The 27,058-nt window shown below is 53.3% G+C and overlaps 2 protein-coding genes and 1 long non-coding RNA gene across 10 annotated transcripts in view; 2 read left to right on the top strand and 1 right to left on the bottom strand.

Annotated features, from left to right (window-relative positions):
• Positions 1–12,558, top strand: part of TLK2 (tousled like kinase 2) — a 45,148-nt gene extending 32,590 nt beyond the window's left edge. For all 8 annotated transcript variants that reach the window (XM_083809558.1, XM_083809562.1, XM_083809556.1 and 5 more), the window contains 9 exons: positions 1,640–1,737; positions 2,035–2,116; positions 3,785–3,876; positions 4,842–4,931; positions 5,373–5,542; positions 7,041–7,179; positions 8,274–8,385; positions 9,396–9,503; positions 9,890–12,558. In XM_083809558.1, coding sequence (XP_083665684.1) covers positions 1,640–1,737; positions 2,035–2,116; positions 3,785–3,876; positions 4,842–4,931; positions 5,373–5,542; positions 7,041–7,179; positions 8,274–8,385; positions 9,396–9,503; positions 9,890–10,063 — 1,065 coding nt within the window. In that variant the 3' untranslated portion in view covers positions 10,064–12,558. The remainder of the gene's footprint in view (positions 1–1,639; positions 1,738–2,034; positions 2,117–3,784; positions 3,877–4,841; positions 4,932–5,372; positions 5,543–7,040; positions 7,180–8,273; positions 8,386–9,395; positions 9,504–9,889) is intronic.
• LOC310885803 lies at positions 10,480–19,524 on the bottom strand. Its single transcript, XR_014574986.1, has 2 exons — positions 19,466–19,524; positions 10,480–18,542 (listed from the first exon to the last, which is right to left on the bottom strand). It is a non-coding gene; the product is annotated as an uncharacterized lncRNA (long non-coding RNA).
• A 92-nt stretch (positions 19,525–19,616) lies between these two features.
• The window catches only part of MRC2 (mannose receptor C-type 2), a 25,490-nt gene continuing 18,048 nt past the window's right edge, over positions 19,617–27,058 (top strand). Inside the window, exon 1 of the mRNA XM_083809555.1 lies at positions 19,617–19,794. Coding sequence (XP_083665681.1) covers positions 19,707–19,794 — 88 coding nt within the window. The 5' untranslated portion in view covers positions 19,617–19,706. The remainder of the gene's footprint in view (positions 19,795–27,058) is intronic.

Genomic DNA, 27,058 nt, shown 5'->3' with positions numbered 1-27,058 from the left:
AGAACAAGTTGAGAAGGGAAGGAACAGAGTCACAAGACAACTGGGTAACTATGTCCCTTGAGTCATATACACCAAATAATGCTGCTCAAGGCACATGTTTTAATTGAGGTTTGCGACTGTCCACAGTGATGTGAATTCTAGTCTTGCATTTGAGGGCACCAGAGCTTCCAGCTCTACAAACGCTATGTTGAGACTTTGACATGGCTCCTGCCTTCACAAGGGAAGGAGCAGGACCAGAGGTGCTGCACATCACAGAGATGAAGTCGTTGTACGTGTTCCTACATGAGGCGAGGGCTCTCAGCACGTGCACTTCCTCGCTTGATTGCCAGACTTGAAGTATTCCGGAACGAAGTCTTTCTAAGAACTATAAAATCTCTGTGGTCCAGAGAAGAACTCTTTGGTTTTGAGAAGCAGCAGCTGCAAGTTCTTTTGGGTCGCGTGTGTCGTATCAGTCACTCCTATAACACAGAAAACAGCCTCAGTTAAAACTGGAGGGTTTCAGGGGGAGGGTTCCCTGTTGGCAGCACGAGGTAGTGGCCGTTAGCCTGGTGTTGAAGAGGTAAAGAGAAACAAGAATCCAACCAGGTACTAAGAAGCCCATTAAACTTACACTAATATGTTCTGCTGTTCATAGTAAGACCTGCTGGCCACTGCATTGTGTGTTTTATGGTATTTCTGCTGCTTAACTTTAGACTGTTTATGTGGTTCAGCTTGGCGTCAGGACTTTTACTTATGTGTGAACGAGTCTTTACTTGCCTTACCTTTGTTAACCGAAGCATGCTGTCCGTTCAAATGGTGTCTTACAACAAAAGTTTCTGACTCTAACTTCCATTTTTGTTTTAGGTGGCTTTTAAATTTCTAGGGTAAAGAATCTAGGACTGAAATGTGTTGAAGCTTATCATAATGTTTATGTGCTGTGATAGTTTTCAGAGTAATAGCCTGTCAGAGAGAAAAATGGAAGCTAGTACTGGAAATCTTCTTTTCTTTAACGTTAAGTTAGAGCCGTGCACTTGCAATGTGGAAGCCAAAGCATTGAGCAGGCCACATCATCCTGCGTCCTTCAAGCATTCCTTTTTTATGGCTTTTCAAAGTCCAGAGTCTGTACTTTCTTCAGAAAAATCACAATTAATTTTGTTATCTGCATAATTTCACGTTGAAGCCCGGTGTAACAGCCTCTGATTTGGAGCACGTCTTTGTGAAATGTCGTGCCCCATTTTTTGAAGATGCAATCTTAAAAGATTTGTCTCAGCTTACGGAATTGAGAGAGAAGGAGGGGTATTTGGCTCTGTTAATGTGCAGTCTAATATCATGGGGCCTTTTGTTATAAGGTCCCGAGTAGAATGCCTCTTAATTAATAAAATCTTAAAAACAAGAAGACACAAAGATATGTCTGCTCCTGTCCATGTATAATTTTAAACAAAACTGTCCAGTCAGTTTGCATTCCTTTCAGCTTCCACCTGACTCTTTAAGTTAACTGTGAACATCTATTTAATCTCCCAAACAAGTTATTTGCCAATAATGTCTTTACAAGTGGAGTTATGTTTGTGGTTCCATAAATCAGACAGAAACGCTAACTGCAGTATTGTAAACAGCATTGTGTTTTCCTTTTGGAAACGTGTCTTTCCCTTTCCTTGTGCAGGAAGAAGCAGAGATCCAGGCAGAATTGGAACGGCTAGAGAGGGTTAGAAATCTACATATCAGGGAATTGAAAAGGATACACAACGAAGATAATTCACAGTAAGCGCGTGGGAGTCATAAACAAGAGTGTGTTGCAAATTTTGATTTGTCTCCCTCAAAAATGTCAAGTATAGCATCTTTTTTAAAATTTCTTTCACCTTAGCATGTCACTTGACTGGGGGGCTATAATCTATTATCAGTACAAAATGATCAAATATTGTCAAATCTTCTAGTTATTATGATTTTATTTTTAGACTTAATATAAAAAAGTTTCTTCACTGTATAACAGCTGTAACTTATTGTGCAGTAGACTGCGTTATTACTGTCAGCGTTCCTAAACTATGTCTTTCTCACCAGATTTAAAGACCATCCAACGCTAAATGATAGATACTTGTTGCTACATCTTCTGGGTAGAGGCGGCTTCAGTGAAGTATATAAGGTAAATTTGAGGCGCTGGTCTGGTGCAATCTGAATCTGAAAGAAATGAAAGGAAATACTACTATAAGCAGAACCTTGCACTCATTTTCGCAGCAGTGTGTGTGGTTGTAAAGGGGAAGAAAGGAGGACAAAACAAATGTTACATCTGGCTTCTATTAGACAGCAGGCTTGAAATTTTTAGGTTCTGCTCTTGTCCTCAGAGGTCAGTTTTCCTACAAATGTATGTTTCAAGAAAACATTGCACCAAGTCTGCAAGTTCTGTAAGGACAGAGAAACAACCAAAGCATTTGTTTCTTCAAGGGCCGCATGCACACATACCTTACGCAGCTAAGTTTTATTGAATATGGCATAGCAAGTCTTAAGTGTCCAAAAGAGAAAATAGCTCCAATAATAAATAAAAGCAAAGCCTTCATTTCCTGGGGGTAGAAGACTTTTTTTTCTTGTCTTCGTTTTACAATCTGAAGTAGCAGACTGTGTAGTCCTTAGAACTGAGCATTACTTCTGTGTGTCAACACTCTAGCATGGCCAAGGCCTGTGACACTTCGGAGGTTCTTGTTGTTTGATGATTGCAACTTAGAGCCTCTCTAGTTCTTAATATTCCCCATCTGTACCTAGTGTTCTTTAATTCATGTTGAACTTGGGTAGGATTAACATACCTATGCCAGTGCAAATACGGGAAACGTCACCGTGATTGATTTTGATGCAATATAAGAACAGGTATCCAAACCAGGGGGCTCAGGTAGCAAAGAGGGACAGTGATCTGCATGCAGTGCCTCTGAATTTCTCTTTGGAGTCTCTGCTGACTCGGTAGAAAACCTAGGCACTGCAGATGAAAGGTGAAAGCAGGAGGGTATGAATGCTTCATACCTGACTGTGCTTGAGAGTTCTAATTGCATTATTAAGACAAAGAAATGCTTGCTTCTCTTCTCCAGGGTCTTAGCCAATCTCTTAGGCACTAGGAGTTGAGTATCTAGCTTTTGAGCTGGACACAATTATCTTTGTTTGTTTACAGTAGGAGTCTGTCCTGTCCTGTAAATTATTAGGTGTTTCTGCTCTCAGACAAGGTAATAGACTTCATTCCTCCAAGAGCACAATTCCAGTGGTTGATTCTTTAAAGGATGCCTAAATAGCGAGAGACTGGAGGGAAAAACACAGCACAGAAATTACACGGTTCAGCCAATGAATTCTCCAGCTTCTAAATAAGCTGAAACATTTTGCTGCAAGCTGGAGAGCTGAGCTACCTGTGTGAAACAAAGTATTAAAAAATCATGTGTGTTTTTTGTTTTGTTTTTTAACTGAGTGTAGAAAATAGGTTAGGTGGTTTGGGGCATAATGGCAGTCTTTCCCAGTGTGATTGACTGGCTATACTTTGTTAATTTGGCCTTTCTGATCCCATTGTAACTCTCGTAGTAAAATGTCAGAATAAATGCAGCATTAGTTAGATCCCATAGGGAAGGGTCAGATCAAAGTACAAAATACTCAATTGTTTTCAGAGTTGCTTGGTTTCATTAGTGAAACTAATTACATCAAAATGTGGGTTTGCTCTTCACTCAGTGTGTTGTAATGCTGATTTCCTGGGTGGGGATATTGGTTTGTTAGAGCTTGTCTGCTTTTGCAGCGTTAACTTGAAGCTGTGATTCCTACTGATACTCAGCTCTTCTCTCCACAGGCATTTGATTTAACAGAACAGAGATATGTAGCTGTGAAAATACACCAGTTAAATAAAAACTGGAGAGATGAGAAGAAAGAAAACTATCACAAGTAAGTAAGGCTGTAAAGCAGACAGACATGTTTCCAAACTCCCCCTGTATTTGGTTATTCGGTGTCTGAACATGCTGCCTTTTTTTTTCCTGTTTTGCCACGTTTCAAAAGCTGCTCTTTGTTTTAGTAACTACTTTTAAAAGAAGTTCTGTTCATATTAGAAATGTCTTCAACATATACAAAATCATGTGCGTGTGTACAAGCATTGTGATGCAAGGTTTTAAAACACCAGTAACGCTCTACGAAGAAAGCTTTAAAGTGGCTTCTCCTCTCCAAAACATATAAGCTCTTGCAGAAACAGGGTGCTGGTACCCATCTTCCAGGTACACACCTGCATTTTGCTCCCAGAAAGACTTCACTTTGTTTCCTAGAATACTTAAGCTTTTCACAGATGATTAGGAATACATTTCCATGTCCATAGCCTAGAAGAGAGGTACAGGAGGTCTTTTAGGTACTGGTGAACTCTTGCTTCCTAATGCCACGGATTAGGTAAGCACTGCAGAATAGCAGGCAGGCTTTTTTTGACAGAACTGTAGAGATAAAGCTGTGATCTTACTTCCCCAACAAGTCACTGGCACAAGCTAAGCTGGAATTGAAGCTTGGAAACTGGACAGTTGAGTGTCCTGGAATTTTTCTAGAACTTGCTGATTTTTGTATTCAGCTATCTTGGATCCCGTAGCGATTTATTATGAGATTATTCTGTTTTGGCAAGCAGTACCGTTAATCAGGATTAGTTATTTTGTAGTACTGCCAGCACTTGAGAATCTGATGCACTTAGATTCTGTGGTTCTTCAAAATTGTTCTGAGCAGTTTCTGATTTGCTTGCCTTTTCTCAAGTTGTCTGAATAATGTCCATGGGTTTGTGATTGGACTTGGAATGCTGAGTGGTATGTCTGGGTGCTCTATCTGTGGAACTTAGAATTAAGTCACTTGTATGACTAATGCTCAGACTTTCCTACTTTCAGACATGCGTGTAGAGAGTACAGAATTCACAAAGAACTGGATCATCCTCGAATAGTTAAGCTATATGACTACTTCTCGCTGGATACTGACTCGTAAGTTGTGTTGCTGTGTCCTTTGACTCAATTTGACCCATTCACTTCAAAGCTTTTGGTCTTTCAAAAGCAGAGTCCAGAATATATCCGCACCATGCAGACTGTACTGCGGAGATGTCTGAAGCAGTTGCAGTATGCACAGGTTTCCTAGAGATGCAATGCTCTACTAGTAAATCCTGCTCTTTGTTGGCCTGGGTGCATACCCCAGCGGATACAGCTTTCCCCGTCTGCTTCTAGTGCTAAATGGGGCACATCTGACCTTTGCACTGTTGAGCACTAAGGACTGTGCTCCTGGTGGCCTATTTTTAAAGAAGGATTAATAGGCTGGAGGGCTCTTAATTTGAAACTTTGATCAAATAGATGAGACTTGCAGACAAATAACAACAGCGTTCTGGTTTCTATCCGATGCCTTAACTACAACTGCTCCTGTTTTGCCTCCAGGTTTTGTACAGTGTTAGAATACTGTGAGGGAAATGACCTGGACTTCTACCTGAAACAGCACAAGTTAATGTCGGAGAAGGAGGCGCGATCCATTATCATGCAGATCGTGAATGCTTTAAAATACTTAAATGAAATCAAACCTCCCATCATACACTATGACCTTAAACCAGGTATGCTATGCTGCTAGCTGATGTGCCTAAGGATGCTTAATAACTAAAGGTAATGGGTTATAAATAACATGGGAGCATTTATTTTGGTCAAACAGCGAAAAGGAGACAGTCCTGCCTGGGAAAATTAACTTGCGTCAAGAGAAAACTAAAATGCATAGAACATTCTGTGAAAAGCTTATTGTCTCCCAGAATTGCAACATAAACAAGGAAGTAACATTCCAGAAAAAGCAGCCTTCTTGTTCAGAATGAGCCCTTGAACCACCAAGTGTCTGTTTGGTTTCTCAATGACCTGCTTGTGTTCTGTATTTGAGGGCTTCTGTTATTATTGCTTCATAAAGGTTCCCATAATTACTAGTGTGTTTTCTGTTCCCATTCTTCTGACTTACTCTTTCTGTAATCATCCTCCTGAAAACTCGGTGGCAGAAGCTGGCTTGGAAGGGTTCATTTTTTCATATCACGTGAAAGCTCACAAAGCTGAGGATATACAGTCAAAACTGTTTGCTCAGGTCTGCCTTTTGATTTCAGTAACGTCTACCAGGTAGAAGGTCCTCTCCAAACGTAGTTGCAGCTTTCCCTTTAGCATTGGATGGTGTAGTGAGGGCAGAAGTGAAAGTGCCCCCTTTTGGGTACGGATATTGGCTACATTGCTGTTCACTAGTCCAGTAAAATTCAACCACCTCTTCAAAAAGTTATCTTTGGTTTGCCTCCCTTTACTGGTGGCACTTCATCGGTAAGTATTGTGTAACCGGTATGTGATGTGGTTTATTGCATCAGCACGAGGAGTCTGTACAGGAGGTGGTGCTGTTGCTCCAGTTCTAGTGCACGCGTTTCTTCCCCCAGCTGTTGGCCGCTCTTACGCTGCAGAGCTCTGCCTACAGTTGTCTAAAGTTGTGATTCATCCGCTGCCATCACACACAATTCTGCTGCTTAACTGTAGGCTTTGAGAAAAACAGCGATGATCTGACTGCTTGATCCCTGATGGATTTGTAGAAGACTCTTGCTTAAGCAGTAATTGTCCTTTTTGAGCTTAGAAAGCCACTGGGGAGCACTGCCAGGAAGGAGAGTGTTTCTGGCTGTTGAGAGGCTGGGGCAAGTCAGGACTCCTGGATAAAATGAGTCATAACTGTGAATGTGTGCTTCCTTCTCTCCTTAGTCCTCCTTTTTGACCTGCCCTTCCAGCAGGACCTCTGGGAGGGACCAAAACAGTAGGGGCATCAAGCCAGGTTGGAGAATAGGGCTCGTAATCTTGAAGGCCCCAAGTAATGTTGGGCAACTGAGTCAGTTGCAGATGGACAAATCAGATCTAGCACTCAGTAGGAGCTGAGTTGTCTTTGAAGTTGTGTATTGTGGTAAAACATCTACCCCAGGCTGCTGCAACTCCCTGTGTTTTGCAGGTTCCGTGTTCTCTTGTGCAGAGAGACAGAGTTCAATGTCATTTTATTCTGGCTTTTCTCTGCTAGATGTATATCCTAAGAGCCTGTTTCCTTCCTCCATTTAGGTAACATTCTTCTAGTCAATGGTACTGCATGTGGAGAGATAAAAATCACCGATTTTGGACTTTCCAAAATCATGGATGATGACAGCTACAACTCTGTTGATGGCATGGAACTGACATCGCAGGGGGCTGGTACTTACTGGTAAGCATTGCCTGGGGCACTGGCAACTTACAGAGCTGACACAAATCTAAAACTGTGTGTAAATTATTCTTGATCTGTATGTGCTGCCATTGTCTGTGACAGCTTGAGACGCTGGGGGTTTGAGACCCTGGAAACCACTTTTTCAGTTGACACACACAGCTTCTTTTGAGGCTGGCAGCTTTTTGCTTTTCAGTCTGTGTTTGTGCATTTGAAGACCACCTCTTGTCCAAAGTGCCTGGTGAAAAATTGCACATCTGAGATAGCCAGCTCTGGAGTGGAACTTGGCTGCTATTCTGCAGTGCATAATGGCACAGTCTAGCAGTTTAGGGGGGAGGAGAATACCGCGCAGGTACATCAGGGAGAAGGAAAGAGTATCGTACTGAGATAATGTGAAAATCCAGAGTGTTAGCTCTTACAAAATACATAAGTCTCATGGTGCTATCTAGAGCCAAAGCTTCATTTCTGAGTGTCACGTGAGAGATGTTTCAGTAATACTTTACCTCAGATGCCAGTTGTTGGCACTGCGTCACCCGTAGCTGAGAGCAGGACCTATAGTGATTACCTCTGAATGTGATTCTTAGAAATCACCCAAGCTGCAAACCGTCACTATGGGCAACAGTTGCCCAAACATTTTCTAAGGCCGCCTGTGTTGCAAAGGCTTGCTCCTTTCCTAAAAATGACGCTAGCTGTAGTTTAAGCAAGTCTGGGTCTCTGAGACATGGCATCTGAGGTTGTGTTTCTAGAAATACATACTTTGGCTGTGAATTTCTATTGTGGAATTGTTGGCCAAGCCTTTCTAACAACAAATGCCAGTTTGAAAGATGAAAGAAAAAGAGGCTATTTTGTGTGTTCTGCTGAAAAGAAATTGACTGTGCTGACTAGCTCAGACCATGGATGTCTGGACATCCTTGGGAGCGTGGTTTCCAGGAGCTGGTGTGCAGTGATCTTAATCTGAAGGTGTACAAGAACCAAGATCTGGTCCTGTGACTCCCAAGCCAACATCTGATCACAGAAGCTTGTTCCTTCCCTTCCAAAGAAAACGACTGAAAGTATTTGGAGATGTTACTAATAACTTGTCACTTCCTCCTCATCAGGTATTTGCCACCAGAATGTTTTGTAGTTGGGAAAGAACCTCCAAAGATTTCAAATAAAGTTGATGTCTGGTCAGTAGGAGTTATCTTCTATCAGTGTCTCTATGGCAGAAAGGTAAGAACGCATGTAACTCCTTTCCAAGTAGTGATTCCCAAACCTTTTGGAGGCAGCCCTGACTTGTTTCCTTCTTGCCACACTAGAAGGTGCTTCTGCCTTGTCTCCTTGCCATCAGCTCCAAGACAGAGCCTGTGTTAATGGGGTGGGGACAATTTACTAGGTTGTGTTTTGCTCCACATGGCTATTCCTTCAGGAGCAATCTTCAGAACATCTCCTTCCGCTGGACATGTTTCCAGTGAGTCCCTTACAGGCAGGACAAGTGTGTTGTTCAGGGCCAGACACCTGAGGTTCCTGGTTTGGCATTGTTTTGTGATGCTTTCCATGTGTTTTGATATTATTCTTTTGAATGGTGAGCCTTTGTGGAGCCAGGTATTGCTCGACAGCTGCAAGTGTTTTAAAATAAAAAGTAGGTACAAGGACCTCCTCTAGAAGTTTTTAGGATGCCTTTTGGAAGGGAAGAGTCTGAATCAGGAAGAGACGAATTGTCCCAAGAAAAGGCTATCTTATTTTGGTTTTGACAACAAAATAAATTGATCGGGGCAGGAAGAGGATTCCATCAACACTTGTGTTCCCAAGTCCTTGGTAACCGAGTGTTGTGAAAGCCTGGGTTGCTAAACACGCTGTGTCTGCTTAGTGGTGTCAGGCAGGCAGACAGTGGAACCGGCCCAGCAGAGGTTGAAGTAGGTGAATCTCCTGGCTGCTCAGATCGGTGAAGGTCCTCTGGCATGTGCTGGTGCTGACCGATGAGGTCTGGAAGCAGATGGAGGTCCCTCCTGTCTGAGCTGGAGACACCCCAGACATGTTCCAGCTTGATGTCCCTTTTGACCAGTTTAAAAACAGGAGCAGTGTGTCCTGCTCATCTGGCAGGAATCTGCAGCACCTTCAGTAACGTTCACGGGCGTCTTGCCTGGAAAAATGCTGATGTCAAGTGATGATTAACAGAAGTGTTAAGGTTTATTTAAGGCCTGTCATCAACCTTTAACAACCCTCTTTTATTTTTTTGGTAGCCCTTTGGCCACAACCAGTCACAACAAGACATTCTGCAGGAGAACACGATTCTGAAAGCTACCGAGGTGCAGTTCCCTCCAAAGCCAGTAGTCACGCCAGAAGCAAAGGTAAGTTTTGCTGCAGATAATTTGATCACCCCGTGCATGCCGTTCAGCAAGCGGCACTGACCGTTCCTTTTGTATGGTTCTCCTAAAACTAGCAAGGAATTCTGTGTTTAATGCTTACCTTCTGCAGGGTGCTCTGTGACTTTGCATCGTTGCAGTTGTCAGCCTCGGGGTTGAAGGGAGCACAGCGTGTGCCTCTACCCGTGCTTTCTCCCAAATAAAAGATGAGCTTTTGGCATGGGAGCTGGGCTGTCTGTGCAGTCCCCGGGGAAGGAATTTCAGTGCCGGGGTTGTCAGATTGGCCCAGCTCCCAAAGAGCTATCTATCAGAGAAAGTTTCCTGATCCTGTCAGTCTACTGATTCTTGTTTCGCCTTTGGGGTATCTGCAGGCATTTATCAGACGCTGTTTGGCCTACCGAAAGGAGGATCGGATAGATGTCCAGCAGCTGGCCTGTGACCCATACTTGCTGCCTCACATCCGCAAATCTGTATCCACAAGCAGCCCAGCTGGAGCTGCGATTGCATCAACCTCTGGATCATCCAATAACAGCTCTTCAAACTGAGACAGAGTAATAGGCCAAAAACTGCTTGAGAAACCGGCAAAAAGACTTTCAGAAACAGCTTTGGAATAGAGGAATCCGCAAGGGTCTCGAGAAACCTGTACCAGGTGCTTTTTTTCTCTTGCTTTTTTCCATCCATAGAGCATGACATCAACTCTCATCAAGAAAACCTTCGGCATCTAGGCCAAGCCATGTGGATAGGAGATGGCTTGAGGTTTGTCCAGTAAATGACCGCGAAGGGTGGCTGCTCTGAGCAAGGAGGGGAAACTCAAGAAAATACAAAAGACATGGTTCTATGTACTGTGAACTTCTGAACATGCAGCCTTGGGGAATCCAGGACGCCGTGTGTGCTTCATATGAAGAATGTGGACTTTGGAAAAAGACTGGGCTAGTCCAGTGTTGATATTTAAACATTGTTCTTTCTTTTAATAAAGTTTAGGTAACATCTCCTGAAAAGCTCGAAGCACCAAGGTTCAGCTGGGGATGGTATATGACTCTTTGCCCTTTGGAGGGGAAAAAAGTTGATCCTGCCTGTTCATGGCACTAGAGTTAGTGTTTTACCCCTAATTAATTTCAGTTTTTTAAAAATAACAATTTTTTGGAAGAAAACAGTTTTCTGGTCTCAAAGTGAAACCCGTATTAGCAGGTCCATGGCAGTGTCCGTTCTGCAGATGGTGCAGCTCTCTGCTCCCTTGGGGTGGCCTCTTACGAATAATCACCTTCTCAGGAGGGCCGTGGAGCCCGTAGGCAGCCTGTGTAGATCTCCTGTGATCAGAGTGGATCATGCGTCAGCCTGCCACTAGGTTTTCAGCTGCTGCTTCATAGATCTCACAACGGTTGGTTGCATCTTTTTAATTTATTTGAAGTGCTGTTCTTTTTGAAAACGCACCCTGACATGCTCACGACGTGCTCTCTGCTCTCGTGAGCGTGATAGCTGTTGACTGTTGAAAAGGCAGGCAGCGAACGGGAAGGAATCGGAGCACAGCTCAGGTGTGGTCTGTGCTCCTGCAGTACTGTACATATCTTGTTCACGTTACAAAAATCTAAAGCTGAAGAAGGCTCTTCCCAGTTAGGTGACTTGGCAGGAAAGCTGCCTCTCTCCTTTAACGTTTTCCTTCTAAAACTTGCTGACTTTTCTAACTTGCTGTCGTTGCTGCGTCAGATTACAAATAGAGGGGAAGGAGATAATGTTCTAGAAGGGAACAAACACCCGAATATTTTTGTCTCCCTTCTGTAATCTGCCCGGAGAGGTTTTACACCTTCAGCTGGAGCCTGCCTGCTGTGAAACACAAGCCTGTTGTCCCCAGTGTGCCCCCTTTCCCCCCTGCGTTGAAGGAAGACTGAAAACACACACAAAAAGCACAGCACTTGAACATGTGGCAGCCAGGTTGGAGTGTTCCTAACATGTGGCAGGAGCTCGTAGCCAGAAAAATTTAAAGATGCAGTGTTCTCGGGAGAGAGCTGAGCCGTACACTACTTCAGTCCAAGGTGTTTAAAAAACCAAACGATCGTGTGCACGCTTCCTAACCCGACACCCAGACCACCGTGTTGTGGACTGTTCTCGGTGCGGCACCGCTGGGATCAATCCTGCAGCTCCAGCAGCGCGTGGGCTGCTTTTGGGGGGCGCTCAGTACCTGAATGCTGCTCTCGTGGTAAGCAACGTTCTCCATCTCGCGCTTTGTGAGAGAACTAGCACGTGTCTGCCTTATTTGTAAGCCATCATCTGCAAACATCACGCTTAACCTGTTCAGGAACTCGAGGTTAACTGAAAATTGCAGGAGTCTGTTGAAATTGAGCAATGGACCTGGAAAGCGTGGAACTCTGTTGCTTTGATTTTTATTACTATTTTTGTAGTGACTCTTGGGCTTTTAATTGGATGTATTCACTTGCAGCTGCGTTAGGGTGGTCTCTAAACTGTAGTGTTTTAAACAAAGAAAAGAAATACTGCATCTTTAAATACTCAGCCATAATTTCTTAGCCCTTTCCATCGCTGCTGGTCTATTCCAGAAGTTAACTGTTTAGCAAGCAGTGATTCAACGTGTCTATCCAGCCTCTGTCGGGGCAAAATCAGGGTTGATGCTTCGTCCTGTTTGCTGAAACGGATGATTTGGTGTCTGTCCACATCGGGGAGAATTCTAAAAGGGTTTTTTGTATCCCAGCCCCGTTGTTTCTTGGACGTACAGTGTGTGCTATCTCTGTGGGTGTGATTAGTTTTGTGTCAGATGCATTTATTCCTGCTGTGTGACACCCATTCAGGGGCCATGGGACCGCGTTAGCCTTTTCTGGGGCTGACAGCAGTGAAGAACCCTGGTAGAATTCTAGCTGCGACACCTTCCTTGTTAATATGGGTTTCACTTCCAATAACAGACCCTATTGCCACACTGTTCATTTACTTAAAGAAAAGTGTATGAAGAATTTGTAACTTAAACCAGGCCAGACTGTTTTGGCTCTACCCAACAGATGAGACATGGATATTAAAATAAGTTTTAAGAAACTGATTTGCTTGGCTCTTTCTGTTTTTGCTCTTCGTAGCGCTGGCAGGAGCTGTTTGCGGGGGCTTGGGGGGTGCCAGGACGAGGAGGAAGGATGGAGAAGGGCGGTGCTCAGCAGCTCAGAGCAGTGGGATCTCTGCATCAGAGGAGGGAATCACGCCCTGCGCAGGCTGTTGTTGAAAATTACCGAGTCTTGTTCAATTACTGATACCTATCTTGTTCTAGAACGTGGAAGACATCAGCTTGGGTTTTATCCCTCATTTCTAGCAGAGCAGTAGCTGCCTTTAGGAGCTGTTTATGCGCGGGCCACAAAGAAACCTTTTTTGTGCCTGCTGATGAAACTGTTAGACTCCCCCTCTGCCCTGGCTGGCCCTGCTGCGAGCTGGTGGCCACAGCCAGGCTCCAGGACTGCAACAAGAAATTCAGCTCCTTCAATTTCCGTCTCGGCAGCTTTCAAACTACACAATAGAGAAGGAAAAAAGACCTTGGCAGCTGAAGGCACCGAGTCTGCTTCACCCACTGAGCGCCAGCTCCTGTGCCCGGCTCCCCGCGGGCGCGCTGCGAGCGCTTCGCGAGGTATCCCCGCGAGGTGATGCGCCCGACCGCTGCAGGACGAGTGGCGGTGGGCGAGGATTCCTGCGCTCCTGACGAACCTGGCATCACCCGCCGTGCGCTGGGGGTAAGAACGAGCTTTTGGCGAAGCGCGGGTGAAACCGAACACCGAGAGCAGCTCGGCTCCCTCTGCGCTGCTGCAGCTGATGAGGTTTTGGGCGCCGGTGCCAGCTGGGATGATGCGACGCAGATTTGGGCAGCAGGAGGTGGTGGTAGCATTTCAGCAGCAAATGCATGAGCTGAACGCAGCCGTGGCCAGGTACCCGTGGGGCGCGGGGCGTGCCCGGAGCAGGGCCGTAAGCAGCATTATAGGAGCTCAGCTCAAAGCCAGCAGGAATGAGGCTTCCCAAGGGGCTGCCTCGCTGGATGCTTCGCCTCATACGTTAGCGGTTAGGCGTCATGCTATGAAACGAGCTCCCTTCTGCCAAATAGGCCAGTCCCAGTTTATTTTGTGACCTGGCAAACCCTCGACGCGAGGTTTGCTACTGCTGCCAGCGTCTCCCTGGGGTTTGCTGCTGGAGGATGTTATTTTCTGGGTGCTAAAGCTTTAAACCTCGCACCACCCAGAACGGAGAGGAGGTTTTGCAGCACAGAAGCAGGGCTCTCACCCAGCACGGGGGCAACTTTCCTACTGCCTGCAGCTGCCTTTTCACCCTGGGACCCCCCGTGGCCGTGCCGGCGGTGCCCGTGGAGCATCCGTGCATCCCTGCAGCGCCCGCCCTGGGCAGGGCTGGGGGCGAGAGGCCAAGCAAACGCCGTGCTGCTCGGCCTCCCCTCGCACATTCACGCCCAGGGCCGGGCGTCTTGGCCACAAGGACGCTATTGTCTCTGCCAGGCGGGGGAGCGGGAGCCGGGGCCGGGGCTGAGAAAAGCTCCAAAAGCTCTCATTTCACGCGTTAACTGTGTGGGGGCGCGAAGGCCGGGAAAAGCCGCTGGCGCGTGCTGTCTGGTGAGGAGCCGCGAGTGGCTGCCAGCGCCGCGCTCGCCTCCTTGCGTGTCTCCGGCTCCCGGCCCTGGATCTTGCCGTGGGATCGCTCGCTGCAGCCTTTCCTCTCCCTCCGTCCTTCGGCTGCGGCTCGGCCCTTTCCGTCGCTCCCGATTGCCAACTGTCAGCCTGGCTCAGCGCGGGTCGATGCCGCAGGACGGGACGGCGGAGCCAACCCTCGCGCTGTGTAGCTGAGGTTACCAGCGCGTCCCGGCCAGGTTTACAAGGTGCTTGGCTTCGATCCGCACTCACAGGGAGCGGAAGGCAGAGCTCTGCTCAGCCCTGTCCTCGCTTAACCGAAGCCGCCGGCAGCCTGGGCACGGTGAGCACGCGTTGGCCGGGGGACAGGCCACCAGTTCGGTCGTGTCCTCCCTCTTGGCCTAGCCTCGGCTTTGCCTCAAGATCAGGGCTGGAAACCTGCTTTGCTCAGCATGTCGGCTCATCCCAGCTCCCGCTAATCCTGACAATCCGCCCGCTCGCACCCAAACCCAGGAGAGCGGCCAGGATGGTGCCAAAACCCCTCCAGGAGAGAGGAGACAGCGAGGGACGGAGGCAGAAGGGGTCGTGCCCAGGGCTACGAGGTGAGGCAGTGGTGGAGGTGGAAGAAGAGGGTCCAGGGCTGTCCGCATGGCCCCAGTTTGTGCTGCTCCCACTGGGAATGGCCACGGGACAGGGCTGAAGCCTGGTGCAGAAGATGCCGCTCGGGATGTGCCGTCCTCCGCTGCTCTCCAGCTGCCTTCCCTCCCGGCCCCATGTCCCGGTGCTGCTAACTTGTGCCTGAGTCACGAGGAGAAAGTGGTGGTTTTTTTTCTAGAAGGCGATTTTTTTTTCTAGAAGGGCTGGAAATCCATGCGGCCCCTTTCCGGGCGCCCCGGGGAGCAAGGAGCGGCCGCGGGCTCGGGGGGGCAGCGCTCTTCCCCGGGCAGCCCCCGGCCTCGTCTCGCCCCCGCGTCGGAAGGGCAGAGACCTCGGCACTGGCCCTTCCAGGGCTGGAGCGCCCTGAAATTCCTCGTGGCAGCTTTAAGCGAGCACATCTGGTTTTAATAAATTATTTGCAGCTTGAACTTGCCTGACTTCTAAGGGCTGCAGAAGAGAAAGCAGCGTAAGAGCCCCGGCGGAGCAGCCCCAAAGGGACCGACCCCGCTCGCAGCGAGGGGGTCCAGGGCCAGCCAAGCCCCCGGGGGACCCCTGCTCCTGGCGGAGCCCCTTCGGCTCCTTGCAGCAGCCGCGGGGGCGGCCGGCACGGAGGCAGGGAGGGGGCTGCTCCGGGCCAGGAGCCCGCTCCCTGCAGCTGGGCGTTGAGCAGAGCCAGGGCTGACGGCCGTCTTGGATGGTCCGGTGGTGTCTCGGAGATCGGGCGCGGTGCCTCCCCCGTGTCCCCGGGCTGTGCCCGTGGTGCCTCCCCGGTGAGATCCCTCTCCGATGAGATCCCTGCCCGACGTCCCCGCTTGTCCACAGCCAGGAGGGTGCAGCTGTGACCTCTGGGGGACGAGCCCCTGCCCTAGCCCCGCACGGGGGGGACGCATCCAGCCCCCCAGCCCAGCCCCGTGGCTGCCGACTGCTCCTTGCCACCGGCGCTGCAGAGCCCAGCGTGAGTCCTGGGGAGGACAGGGATGGGGGACCCTATCCATTGCTGGAGCAGGGGATTTCTGTAGGGTTTCCACGGGGAGCCCTGCTCCTGCCACCCCATCCCCACCCTGGCAGGCAGCTCTCAGAGCCTGCCACAAGTGCTGGGGGATGCGGGGGCTTCCTGGGATGAAGGAACAGAAGGAAAACAACCATTTCTCTTCACGCTGCTTCCTCATCCACACCCATTTCTACCCCTGATCCCTGCGACCCCGCAGCGGCACATTCCCCAGCAGAACACCCTCTCCTTTTTCTCCTGGCTCCGCCAGGCAGGGCTGCGATGCTCGCGCACAAACCCAGCGCCGCTGCGCCCTCCTTCCCTTTTCGCCCCTTCCAGGCTGGGTCTCCTCATGGCCATGGGCAGGCTGCGCCCCCCCCCCGCAGCCTCCGCTCCTCCCGGCGGGCGGGGAGCGACGTGGCCTTCCCCGCTGCCGGCGCGGGGGAGAGAGGAGCCAGCAGACGCCGAGACGGCCTCTTCCCTAAGCGGTGACCTCAGCGCGGCGATGCTTGCCAGGTGGGTGTTGATCTTGGCCCGGCCGGCCTCGTTCGGAGGCCAGGATGAGGCCGAGGCGGTGCGGACGGAGGCTGAGCTCGTGGCCGAGCCTGGCAGGTGCTGTCGGTCCCCGTCCCGGCTGAGATGGGCACAGGGAACAGGAGCCCGTGGCACCGCAGCCCCTCGGTGGCTGGGCTTTGGTCCCGGGGCTGCTGTCCTGGAGCCTCGTCCTGCGGAGAGCCGGGGGCACGGGGACTCTGCCGGTTATGGACACCATCCTGGCAGCAGCAATGCCCTGGGTGGTGCAGCTCTGTCCTTCAGGGCAGATGCCTGAGCCCCCGATGCTGCTCTCACGGTCTGTGGGCACCCTGACCCCGTCCTCTAATGCCCTTGGTGGGAGCGAACACCAACCCTGCCCTGCATCAGAGCCGAATTCAATACCCAGCTTGTGGGGCACCTCTCTGACCCCGAGCGCTTCAGCTCTGGGGTTTGTTCAATCCCTCAGGCTCCTTCAGAGCAACTCCCGGCCTCGTGGTTTTATCTGAGGTGGCTCCCCAAGCCCTAACGCCCTCGGTCTTTAACTAAACCACGTCTGAGAAACCGGCCTCCCCCTCTGCGCAGCCTGGGGCTGCCGGGCAGCCACATGGGTTGTTTTCCCATCCCAAATAGCCGGGTGACAGCTGGGTCCCACGGCTTGCTGGCGACGTTTCTTTCCCAGTCTGTGGGACACTGAACAGCCCTGATTCCTGCCAGTATCCCCTAAAAGCCGAGACCCCCACCCAAGCAGAGCTCACGGCACAGATCGAGCTCAGGAAATATTTTTCAACCCCTTCTGCAAAAGCAACTCACGCTCGAGCAGGGTTTCGCCCTGGCTGTCCTGCTGCAGCCCCTCTGCTGTGACCATTCCCTGACCAGTAGGCTGCTTTTGCCAAAACCCAGCATTTATTTAAGTTTTTCCAAAGAGGGGACAGATGCAGATGCTCTGGCCGCGGGAGCCAGCAGCAGCCTGGATCTCCCGGTGCTGACTAAGCTGGGACGAGCCCGTGGCCCCCGGCCCCCGGCCGGTGCAAAGAGACAGCCCCGGAGCTGTCCCCGGCATGCGGCCGCGTCCCCTCGTCTGGCAGCAGCTCGTTAGGGCCGGAGAGGTCAGACAGCTTGGAAACGTCCCAGGGGAAGGGAAAAAGGCATTTCCTCCAGATCCGCTCCGATGAGCAGCAACTCGACTGGTACTAAACTGGATTAGATGAGCGTAAGTGAGGAGCTGCTGGCCCACGCTGGAGGAATTAATTATTAGGAAGTGCTAATTGTCTTCTAATTGCACACAGAGGAGCAGCCTCCGAGGACTGGGATGGACGAGGCCAGGAGGCGACGATGCTCTGGGAGATCTGGGACCTTCTGGCTCTGCCGTGTCCCCTCCTGCCGATGGGATTTTGTGCAGATTTGTGCGGGTGTGGGGACCCCTTGGTGGGGCTTCGCGGCTCCTTCATGCCTGGCTGCTGGCACCTGGGGTGGGTGACACCCCTGGAGTCGTCCCCATCCCGTCTCCAAGGCTTAGGGACGGGACCGAGCACCCAGGTGCTGCTCTCCTGACCCCCAGGCTGCTCTTCCAGGTGCTGGCTCAATTAAAAAATAATCCATGGCTTTAAGAAAAAAAAAAACAAAAAAGCCCAACAGCCCAGATGCTGATGTGCTTAATTGGGCCCTCCCGGAGGAGGGTTTGCATCCCCAAAGCCTCTCCTGGCACCGCTCTGCAGGTCCTTCCTGCCTCGCTGGGAAACAACGGATCCCTTTATTTTTGCAGGATTTGCCAAACCAAACGCGCTGGCTCGCGAGCATCCCTCCACACCGGGAGAGATCCTGCGCCCGGCTCGAGGGAGCACTGCCATCCTGGTTAAAGGCATCGCCTTCCCTGAATCGCGCATGGCACAGCCCATGGAGCTCCCCCTGTATCCCCGGGGACCTCGGGGCGGTGAGGCTCTGGTGGCACAGGGTCTTCATCGCTCCAGCAACAGGGGAGAGCCAGGGCTGGGGGAGCTGCTGCCTTCAGACCCCCCCCCCGGGGACTTTCTCCTCCTGGTGTTCCGGGATTTGGGGTTTTTATCGGCTTCGAGCACGTTGCAAGGTTCAATCTTCTCGGGGTACTGCAGGTGACCTGTTGCTCCAGCCAGATCCCAGGCAGGAGGCAAGCAGCTGCCCTGGTTCACCAGGTCCGTGCAGACCTCAGCGCCCCTGAGCCTCGGCTCCAACAACCCTCCTACAGCAGCACAGCCCACCCTGCAACGTGGGGAAAATGCCAATTTCCAGCATTTTCTGCCCAGAACCATCCCACGCAGGGGGCCTGGGGCACGCGGAGGTACACGCAGAGGTCGCTGGATGTTTTAAACCCACGTGTGAAGGGAACGGAGCCGCAGCAGAGCCGGGCTTCTCCTTCCCTTCCCACCTCCTCGCTCGGCTTCCCGAGGGCAGCGCCTTCCTTCGCAGCCCCCTGCACGGCTTTTGGGGCTTGTGCAGCGCCCACCGGAGGGGAGGCATTAAAAAAATAAAAATTAAAAAAACTAAAAAGGGGTTAAAAGGGTTTCAAAAGCTCCTTGTACTCAGCTCGTGGACACAGGAACCCAAGCAGTGTGGGACGCCGTGCGATGCTCCTACCCCATGCCACAACAGGAAGCGAGTGCAGAGTGCTGCGGGGGCCTGGGGGGGGACCTGGCACGGGGCTGGGGGTCCCCGAGCATCTCCCGTGTACCCCAGCCACGTTTTGGGGTGAAGTGGGCACCCTGCATGGGGGGGCTCCCACATGGGACACACCGCACACCGCTCCCCACCACCTCCTTGGCACCGCTCCTGACACCTTGTCCCCAAACCCCCCAGAGCTCCCCAAACCCCCCAGTGCCCCCCAAACCCTCCAGATCTCCCCAACCCCTCTCCGCAGAGCTCCCCAACCCCCCCAGTGCTCCCCCAAAACCCCCAGTGCCCCCCAAGCCCCCCTCCCCAGAAGCGCTGCCGAAGCCCTGGCACTGTGCAGCGGGGCCGGGGCTCCCTCCCCGGGGGGGGGTCCCCTCCTTCCTGGGGGGTCCCCTTCTCGTGGTGGGGGGGGGGGTCCCTTCATGGGGGTGACCCTTCATGGGGGAGGGTCCCTTCCTTTCCCAGCCCCAGCCCCGGCCCCTCAGCCCCCCCCGGCTCTCCAGGGCCCGGCCCACCGGCGAGGGCAGCGCGGCTCCCGCTGACGCAGTGTCTGAGGCCGGCCCTGGCTCCCCCCCGCCTCCGACTTCGCTTTTTTTTTTTTTAATATATTTTTTTAACTTTTTTTTTTTTTTCCCTCCTCTTTTCGGCGTCCCTCCTCCTCCTCCTCCTCCTTCCTCCCGCCCCTCCGCCGTCCCCCGGCCGAGGGAAGCGGCGAGGCCCCGGCGCGGAGCGGAGCTCGGCGGGGCAGCTCCGGGCATGGGGCGCCCCCGGAGGCCGCGGCCCCTGCGAGCCTCCCTCGGCTGCCTCCTGGGCCTCCAGCTGGTGCTCGGCGCTGCGCACCCAGGTGGGACCGCGCCTCCCCGCCGTCAGCTCTTGGGGTGGGGGGCCAGGAGCGATGCAGGCTCGGGGGGAGCCCCCTAAATCCCTCCCCCCCCCCCCAAATCCTCCCCCCTCAGCCCCCGGGGCGCTGCGCGGGGGGACCCCGGCCGTGAGGGAGGGCGGGGGCCGCCGGGCTCCGGGGCGGTTTTTTTTGGCTTTTCCACCCCCTCGCTCTTCTTCCCTTTCCCTTCGGCTCCTTTTACTCCATCTCCCTCCGGTCGCCTTTCGGACCGCCGCGTTTTGTTTTTAGCCCCCGCCGCCGGCTTTGGTTTCGCCGCCTTTTTTTTTTTTTTTTTCCCGATCCGCCGCCGTTTTGGGGCTTTCTTTTTTTTTTTTTTCCTTCCCCTTCAGTTCCCCGCTCCGCGCGGCCACGCAGCGCCTGGAGAGCCCGGGGGAAAAGTTTCCGAGGCTCCGGGGGGGGCGGGTCGGGGAGGCTCCGGGACGGGGCCGGGGGGGGGGCTCCGGGGCCGGGGGGGGGGGCAGCGGCCCCCAGCCCCGCTCCGGGCTTTTGTCTCCCCGGGGAGGGGCTGAAGGGGTTTTTTGGGGGGGTTCCTCCTCCTCCTCCCACCGCGTCCCCCCCCCTAAAATTATTAATCCCCCGTCCAAGTGGGTCTTTGCAGGCTTCCCTTTTTGCAGGACTTTCACAATAAATCGTGGCTCTTGGGTTTGTTTTTTTTTTCCGCCCTCCGAAGCCACCATGTGCCGGAGGCCGGGGGCTCCTGGGGCCGCCCCCCCCCCGACGAAGCCATTTCAGCCACTTCATCCCGGGGCAGCCCGGGGCAGAAGCGAGGCGCCGGTTTTGTTGCTCCCTTCGGTTAATTTGTCCCTATCGAGAAAACTTTTTTTTTTTCTTTTCCTCTCTTTTTCTTTCGAAAAAAATGAAAAAAATTCGAAATTGGCTACTTCTGCCCGAACAACAACAAACGTAAACCCTTGGCCTGTTTTATTAGCGTACGCTCAGCAAATCCAAAGCAGATTTGGAAATGGCAGGATGGGAGGCGCTGCTGCCCTCCTCCCCCCCGGCCCCCCGCTCTGCCCCGTGGCGTTTGCCAGCGGGAGCCAAGGAGCAGGGACAGGGACAGGGGACAGGGAAGGGGGCCAGGGAGCTGCCGCCTCGGCCGGGGGCAGAGCGGGGTTTTGGGTCCCTTTGCGGTGCAGCCTTCGGAGGCAGCCCCATGCCGAGGGCAGGATCTGGCCCAGGAGCGTAAGCGGAGGCCCGGCTGGGAGAAACGGCCTAAAAACTGGGGGAGGGACGGGGCGACGGGGAAGAAATCCTCGTAGTGCTGGGGCGCTCGGTAGAGGCTTTGCTGCTGCGTGGGGACCATCTCCGATGAACTCTCCTGAGCCAAATTCCCATTCCACCTCCTCTCGCCCCCACAAACGCCTTTTCTCGAGGTCGCAAATCCCTCCTTTTGCAGCGCTTGGGGGGGGGCTGCTTGATTTCTGCGGGGCTCGGCTACCCGTCGGGCCCGATCCCGGCCGCTTTGCCGCTGGAAGGAGCCAGGTCTGGCGCGTTCCCCTCGCCCGCGTGACGCCGAGGACAGAGGCACCTCTGTCCCTGCGGTCGGTGGGAGCGCGGCGAGGTGGGAGCGCGGCGGCAAGCGGCGGTCCCGCGTCGGGGCCGGGGAGGAACAAGGAGGCTTTGAGCTCCCCCAGCCCAGGTTTCGCTGCTGGCTGGACTGGGGTGCGCGGCTTCTGCGGGGCTGGGAACGCCGTTTATTATTATTTATTCTATAGGCGATGGGATTCAAGGGCGTTTGCCGGTCCTCCAGGGAGCCCCGCAGAGCCTGCGGGTGCTGTTTGCCTTTCTGCACCTCTCTGTCCCTCCATGCTCATTTTCCCTGGGGTCTCTCCATGCTCATTCATTTCCCTCCACCCTATTCCCTGCTTTTCTGCTGCCCTCCCCAGCATCTTCCCCCAGCTGGGACCTGGGATGGGGACAGGGGACAGCGCTGACGGAGCTGCCACGTCCCGGGTGCCTGCCGCGTGCAGGCAGACGCTGAGGTCTCCAGTGCCGGGCTGAGTTTGCAGCTGGGGAAGGATCCTTGCTTGGGTTTGGGGATCAATCCCTGATGTCCCCTTGGTGAGCTCTTTTTGGAAGGATGCTCTCTGCATCCAGGTCCTCGGCGGGGGCCTCGGGGACCTCGCTGATGGCATCGCTTTTCTCCTGCCAGTGCGGAGCCTCCCCATTGCACCGGGAAAGGCTGAAAAAAAAAAAAATGTAAATTTTGGGAAAACTTCTCCGCCCAGCCAAACCGCGCAGCTCCCCTGCATGGGGCCGAGCGCCTGTGGCTGAAGGCAGGGGCTGCCACGGCGGCTTCGCAGGGTGGGGAGGGGACGGAAGGGACCCAGGGAAGAATTTACAGCCTTTAAAATAAACACGGCAGGCTTCGCGTGAAATTCCCCCCGTTTTCCTCTTTGCAATGGAAATAGCTTATTGCACGGCAAATGTGGCTCCGAGAAATGACAACTGGGATTACTTGGGAGCAGGAAGGGGGAACGGCGCTGTCGGATTTTGGGTAGAAGCCCCGCAGCCTGGTGCTGGGCCGGGGGAAGCCGGGAGCTCGCCTGCAGCCTCAGCAGGCAGCCGGGCCGAGAGGAAGAGGCAGGCAGAAGAAGGGATTGCTTGCGCAAGAACTAAAAGAATGACAAGCAAACAAGATTTATTCCTCAATGCAAAGCTGCCCCCTGCCCCCGAAGCCACCCAGGGCCGTGCGATGCCCGGGGATATTTCCCGTGTGCTCGACGTGAAGGTGCTGCCCCCATCCTGGGCTGGCTCCCGTGGCGAGGGTTGGGATCGGCATTTGGGGTGACCCCGACTTGCCCCGTGCCTTCCTATGTGCAGCTTCAATCTTCTTTTAACCCGTAAACCACAAGCAGACGTTCTCGAGCCATTATAACGTAGCTTGGCCTCGCAGCTCCTTGTGCAGTCCTTCCAATTCAAGATTTCCCGGGGGTAAAATGAGCCGTGAAATCAAAGCAAATGGCTGCTGATGGCTGGAATCGCCGCCGGTGGGATCAGCTTTTACAAACCCATGGCAGGAGACCCCAGCTCCGGTACCCTGCGGGTGCTGGCGGAGGCCAGCGGGTGCTGCTCAGGTCGGGTCTGTTGCGTGCAGCCAGCGACGATTTTGGGGTGGCGACACGGGCGCACGCGTGGCCGCCGCGCTCTGCTCCGAGGGCTGCTCCGGCGAGCCGCAGGATTCCTGCTGCTGCTCCTCACGTGCAGCCGGGGAGCAGGGTTTTAATTAATTTGAACCGTGCCGAGCCCGCGGAACATCACATTTTTCTCATTCTTCAGATTGCTTGGAGCCCAAAAGAGACCCACACAGATGCTCTTTTTCTTAAAGGACCCATCTTTAAATAATTAAGGGTTAGCAAATGATTAGTGGGTTGACTTGCAGATTCTTGAGCGAACTCTCGAGCCCGGGAGGGGAGGTTTGGGTGCTTGCAGGGGGCACGAGGCGCTTTTCAAACACGACGCTTCTCGTGTCCCAGTCCCAGGGAGAGCTCAGAGCTGCGTTGTGCCTTATGCCGTCACAACAGGGACACAAATGGGATGTTCCCTGTAAACCAGCATGTCTGCGGGATGGAGATGAGAATGGGAACGGGGAGATGGAGAGCTTCTGTGCTCTCCGTGTGAATCCCAGCACAGCAACTCTGTGCTCTGCAAAATGGCCCCATTAACCCCCGCACCCTCTGTGAGCATGGGATGAGCAAATAGAAGAAAAGCTTCATTTCAAACATCTTGTCCATTTAAAAAAAGTAGATATTTCTTTGGGGCACCCAGAGTGTGATCCTTGCCGTGCAAACACGCCTTGTTTTGCTAAAGTGGAGGTTAACGGGTACTGGTGGCCCAAGTTGGGGTGTTAGTGTGAGGGACGATGCTGGAGAAGCAAGGAAGGAAAAAATTGTGCATGATTATCAGTGTTTATTATTATTATGTTTATTGGTGTTGAAAAAAGTGTTACTTTTCAACCAATTGCTAGACCCCGTTTATGGGGACGTGTGTCAGGGCTCTCCTCCCCAGCCCATTGCTGGAGCCCGGAGCCGAGCTGGGGGAAATTTGGGGGGGAAAATCCAGGTGCTAGGCATGGAGGGCTGATGCTGGGGCTTGTCCCCTTCCACAAGCGGGTTAAGTCGCTTGGCCTGCCCACGGGCAGCATCCCCCAGGGAACACAGCCCTATACTTAGGTCTGCATCCCGGGCCGGGTGCGGGGAGAACGGACCTAACGCCTGCAGGGAGCCTGGAGCGCGCTGCGTGGCCCCGATCCGACACTCCCCGAGGCAGCGGAAAATGAGCGGGGTGGTAGGTGGCCTCCTCGGGTCGCAGCCGAGTAAGGAGCTCGTCCCGGGGGGCTCCAACCCTACAAACCAACAGCGGGTGTTCGCCGCGCCGCTGCGGGCTCCGGGCACAGGTTCCGGTGCTGCATGCCCACATCGCGAGCTTTGCTGTCATCCCTGTGACAAGAGACCTGCTCCCTGAGGTTTATTAGAGTTTAAAAACCAGCAGCAGCAGCAACAGAACCCCTCTTTTATCCTGGTGCCTGGCTTAGAGCGCTCGGAGCCGCGTGCTGCTATGGCCCGGGGATGCCGTGGGCCATGGGTACCACAGCCACGTTCGTCACTGCTGCGTTCCCAGCCCTTAGAGGGCTCCTTTTTTGGGCTCCCTTTGGCCAAAAATTGCTCTTCATGACCATGTTTTTGCTCTTCTCCATGCCAAAACCTTGGGGATGTCTACAGGGGATGGCAAACTATGGCAAAACCTGGGCAAACTACTGGGGTGCAGAAATGCTGGGCTTTTCTGGGCCTGTTTTTCAGAGGAAGGGGGATTTCCTCCAGAAGACCTAACCCAAATTAAGGTGGAGCTGGGGGCCCTCCTGTGCCCCTACTGGGGTGGAGCTTTGGTGTCCTGCACCCCTAAATGTCACGGGGGGGTGGATTTTGGGGCTGGGTCTCTCTCCTGGTGCCTGCAGTTCCCTCCTGCCCTGCGTGGCCGTAGGTCTGCGTGCGGAGCTCTCGCTGCCGGGTAAAACCCTCCCGTGTCTGGTGAGAACAGTGGGGGTTCCTTCTTTTTTTTCTTGGTTTTATTCCAGAGTTTTAGCTTCTTCGGTGCTTATCTCCCCCGTGGGCTGGGTACGTCCCCATGGATGTTGTTGTGAAGGAGCTGCTGCTTCCCGCGGCTTCTCCTCCAGCTTTGCATCGTGGGTTTTGGGACCACTGCTCAGCTTTGGGCAGCGATAAAGGACGAAAAATCAGCAGTTTGGAGAAGGGGGCTTGGGGGCTGCCGTGCTGCTTCCCAGTGGGACGGCAGGGGGACAGCACGTGAGCTGGGCTGGGCTCGCCAAGCCACCCGGCACGTAATGGGGAAGCCTTCAGCCTCACCTGCGCCCCCGGGGGGGCGATGAGGGACCTGGCTCCCAGGGCTTGGAGCCGAGACCCAGCCCTGGTTGCTCCCACGGAGCCGACATTCATCGTCGGCCCCGCTCAGGGCCACCTCCGTGGCCTCTCAGCCTGTGCTGCCCACGTCCCCAAATTGCAGGTTGCGATGCTTTCCTTAATTGCCGTGCGGTGGCAAAGCCGTCGTGGGAAGGGCTGCGCTGAGATCCTTTTGGTTTGGACTTTCTGGTGGCTAAAAGCTTGCTTTTAAAGAGGCAGGAAAACAAACAAACGGGAAAATGCCGCGGGCAGGCAGCGGGGCAGGGCTGCTCTGAGCTGCCCCGCCGGGAGGATGCAGGATAAAGAGGCACAGGGGCAGCACCCAGCCCAGGCCGAAATTTGGCCGTTCCGGGCAGAGCATCGAGCTGGTGCCCTGCTCTCCAGTTCTTTCATCTCCAAAATTGGGTGCAAAAACCCACGGAGCATCTCTGAAAGGAGCCACCCACGTGGAGCTGTGGGTGAAAGGAGTCACCCATAGCTGCTCCGTCGCTGTTGAGGGTGGTGCTGGTGATTTTTGTGCACGGACTCGGGAGAGGTTTTGTCCCTGTAGTGTCCATGTTGGACGATGATTTAAGGGCACTGGTGAAGTCGTGTTTTGCAGAAATCTTCAGTTCCACTCAAGTTTTGTTGCAGCGTGGACCAGGCTGGGGTTTTACCCCAAGAGCATCGCTCCTCCGGGGCTGACCCCTGCGAGGGCTGGGTTTATCCTGCGGGATAACGGCGTGGGAGGAGGTATTTGGCCGGACACCCGTGCCCCATGCCCCAGGCACTCCGCCTGCAGCACCGCAGAGCGCCGGGCTCCTGCAGGAGCTTTCAGCGCGTGCTGCAGTGCTCGGAGCACGATGTGCTCCCGTGCCTCTGTACAGAGCTCCTGTCCTTCAAGGAAACGCAGCTCCAGCAGCTCTATTTCCAAATCAAAGATTTCAAAAAAATCAAAGGTTTCAAATCAGAGATTTCAATTTATTTTTTTTTCCCCAAAACAAAGATTTCTGGCACCAGCGAAGCTCCCCGCTCCTCTTGCGAGCCCGGGCACGAGCTCGTGACCCAAACCCGTGCCCCAGGCGGCAGCAGCTTGGCCAGGGCTCGCTCCCTGTTTCGCCCAGGTGAAAGCTCTCGGCAGCACACCCAGGGCCCGTGGCTCCGAGCAGCTTTTTGCTGCACCTGCAGCATTGCTTTGGTGCCTCCAGGAGCTCGCTGAGGCCATCGTGGCGTCGCTGGGACAGAGCCTGGTGCTGGCAGGTAACGTCCTGACCTTTCTTTAGCCCCAAAGCCTTAGGCTGTAATTTCCAAGCTCCACCTTGTCCCTTTTTAGAGCTTTTTTGTGCTTTTCCGGCCCCAGGCTGCCCCTAGGGTCTGGACAGTTTGCTCTGAGCCCACGCAGTGCTGCGGGTGCAGCCCCGACAGGCACGGATCCGGCACCTGGCAGCAATGGGGGCGGAGATCGTGGGGTGCTGAGCACCCCGACACCCCTTCCCCAGGGTTTTTCCCTCCCGCTATGAATTTTTGGGGCAGCTTTTTGCAGAGCCGGGTTAAGCAACAAGCGGAGGAGGGTGTCCCGTTGCTGACCCCTGCTGCTTAGGGCTGCTGCGGGGCTCACGGCGTGGAGGATTTGTTCCCAGCACCGGCGGGCTGGCGTTCGGCTCCCCGCACAGTGCTGCAGCCACAGCCCGCGCCCCGGCCCCGGCAGAGCTTTTGCTTAGTTGGGAACTTGCCGGGATTTTAAAAAAATCTCTTCTGAGAAGCAAACAGGCTTCTTCTTCTTCCAGTCCCTGGCTTTCGGTATCGTGCAC

The sequence above is a fragment of the Anser anser genome (genome assembly GCF_964211835.1).
Source record: "Anser anser genome assembly, chromosome: 23".
Classification (NCBI taxonomy): Eukaryota; Metazoa; Chordata; class Aves; order Anseriformes; family Anatidae; genus Anser; species Anser anser.
Note: the sequence above shows the minus strand (reverse complement) of the source record. Positions and strands in the feature narration are given on the sequence as shown.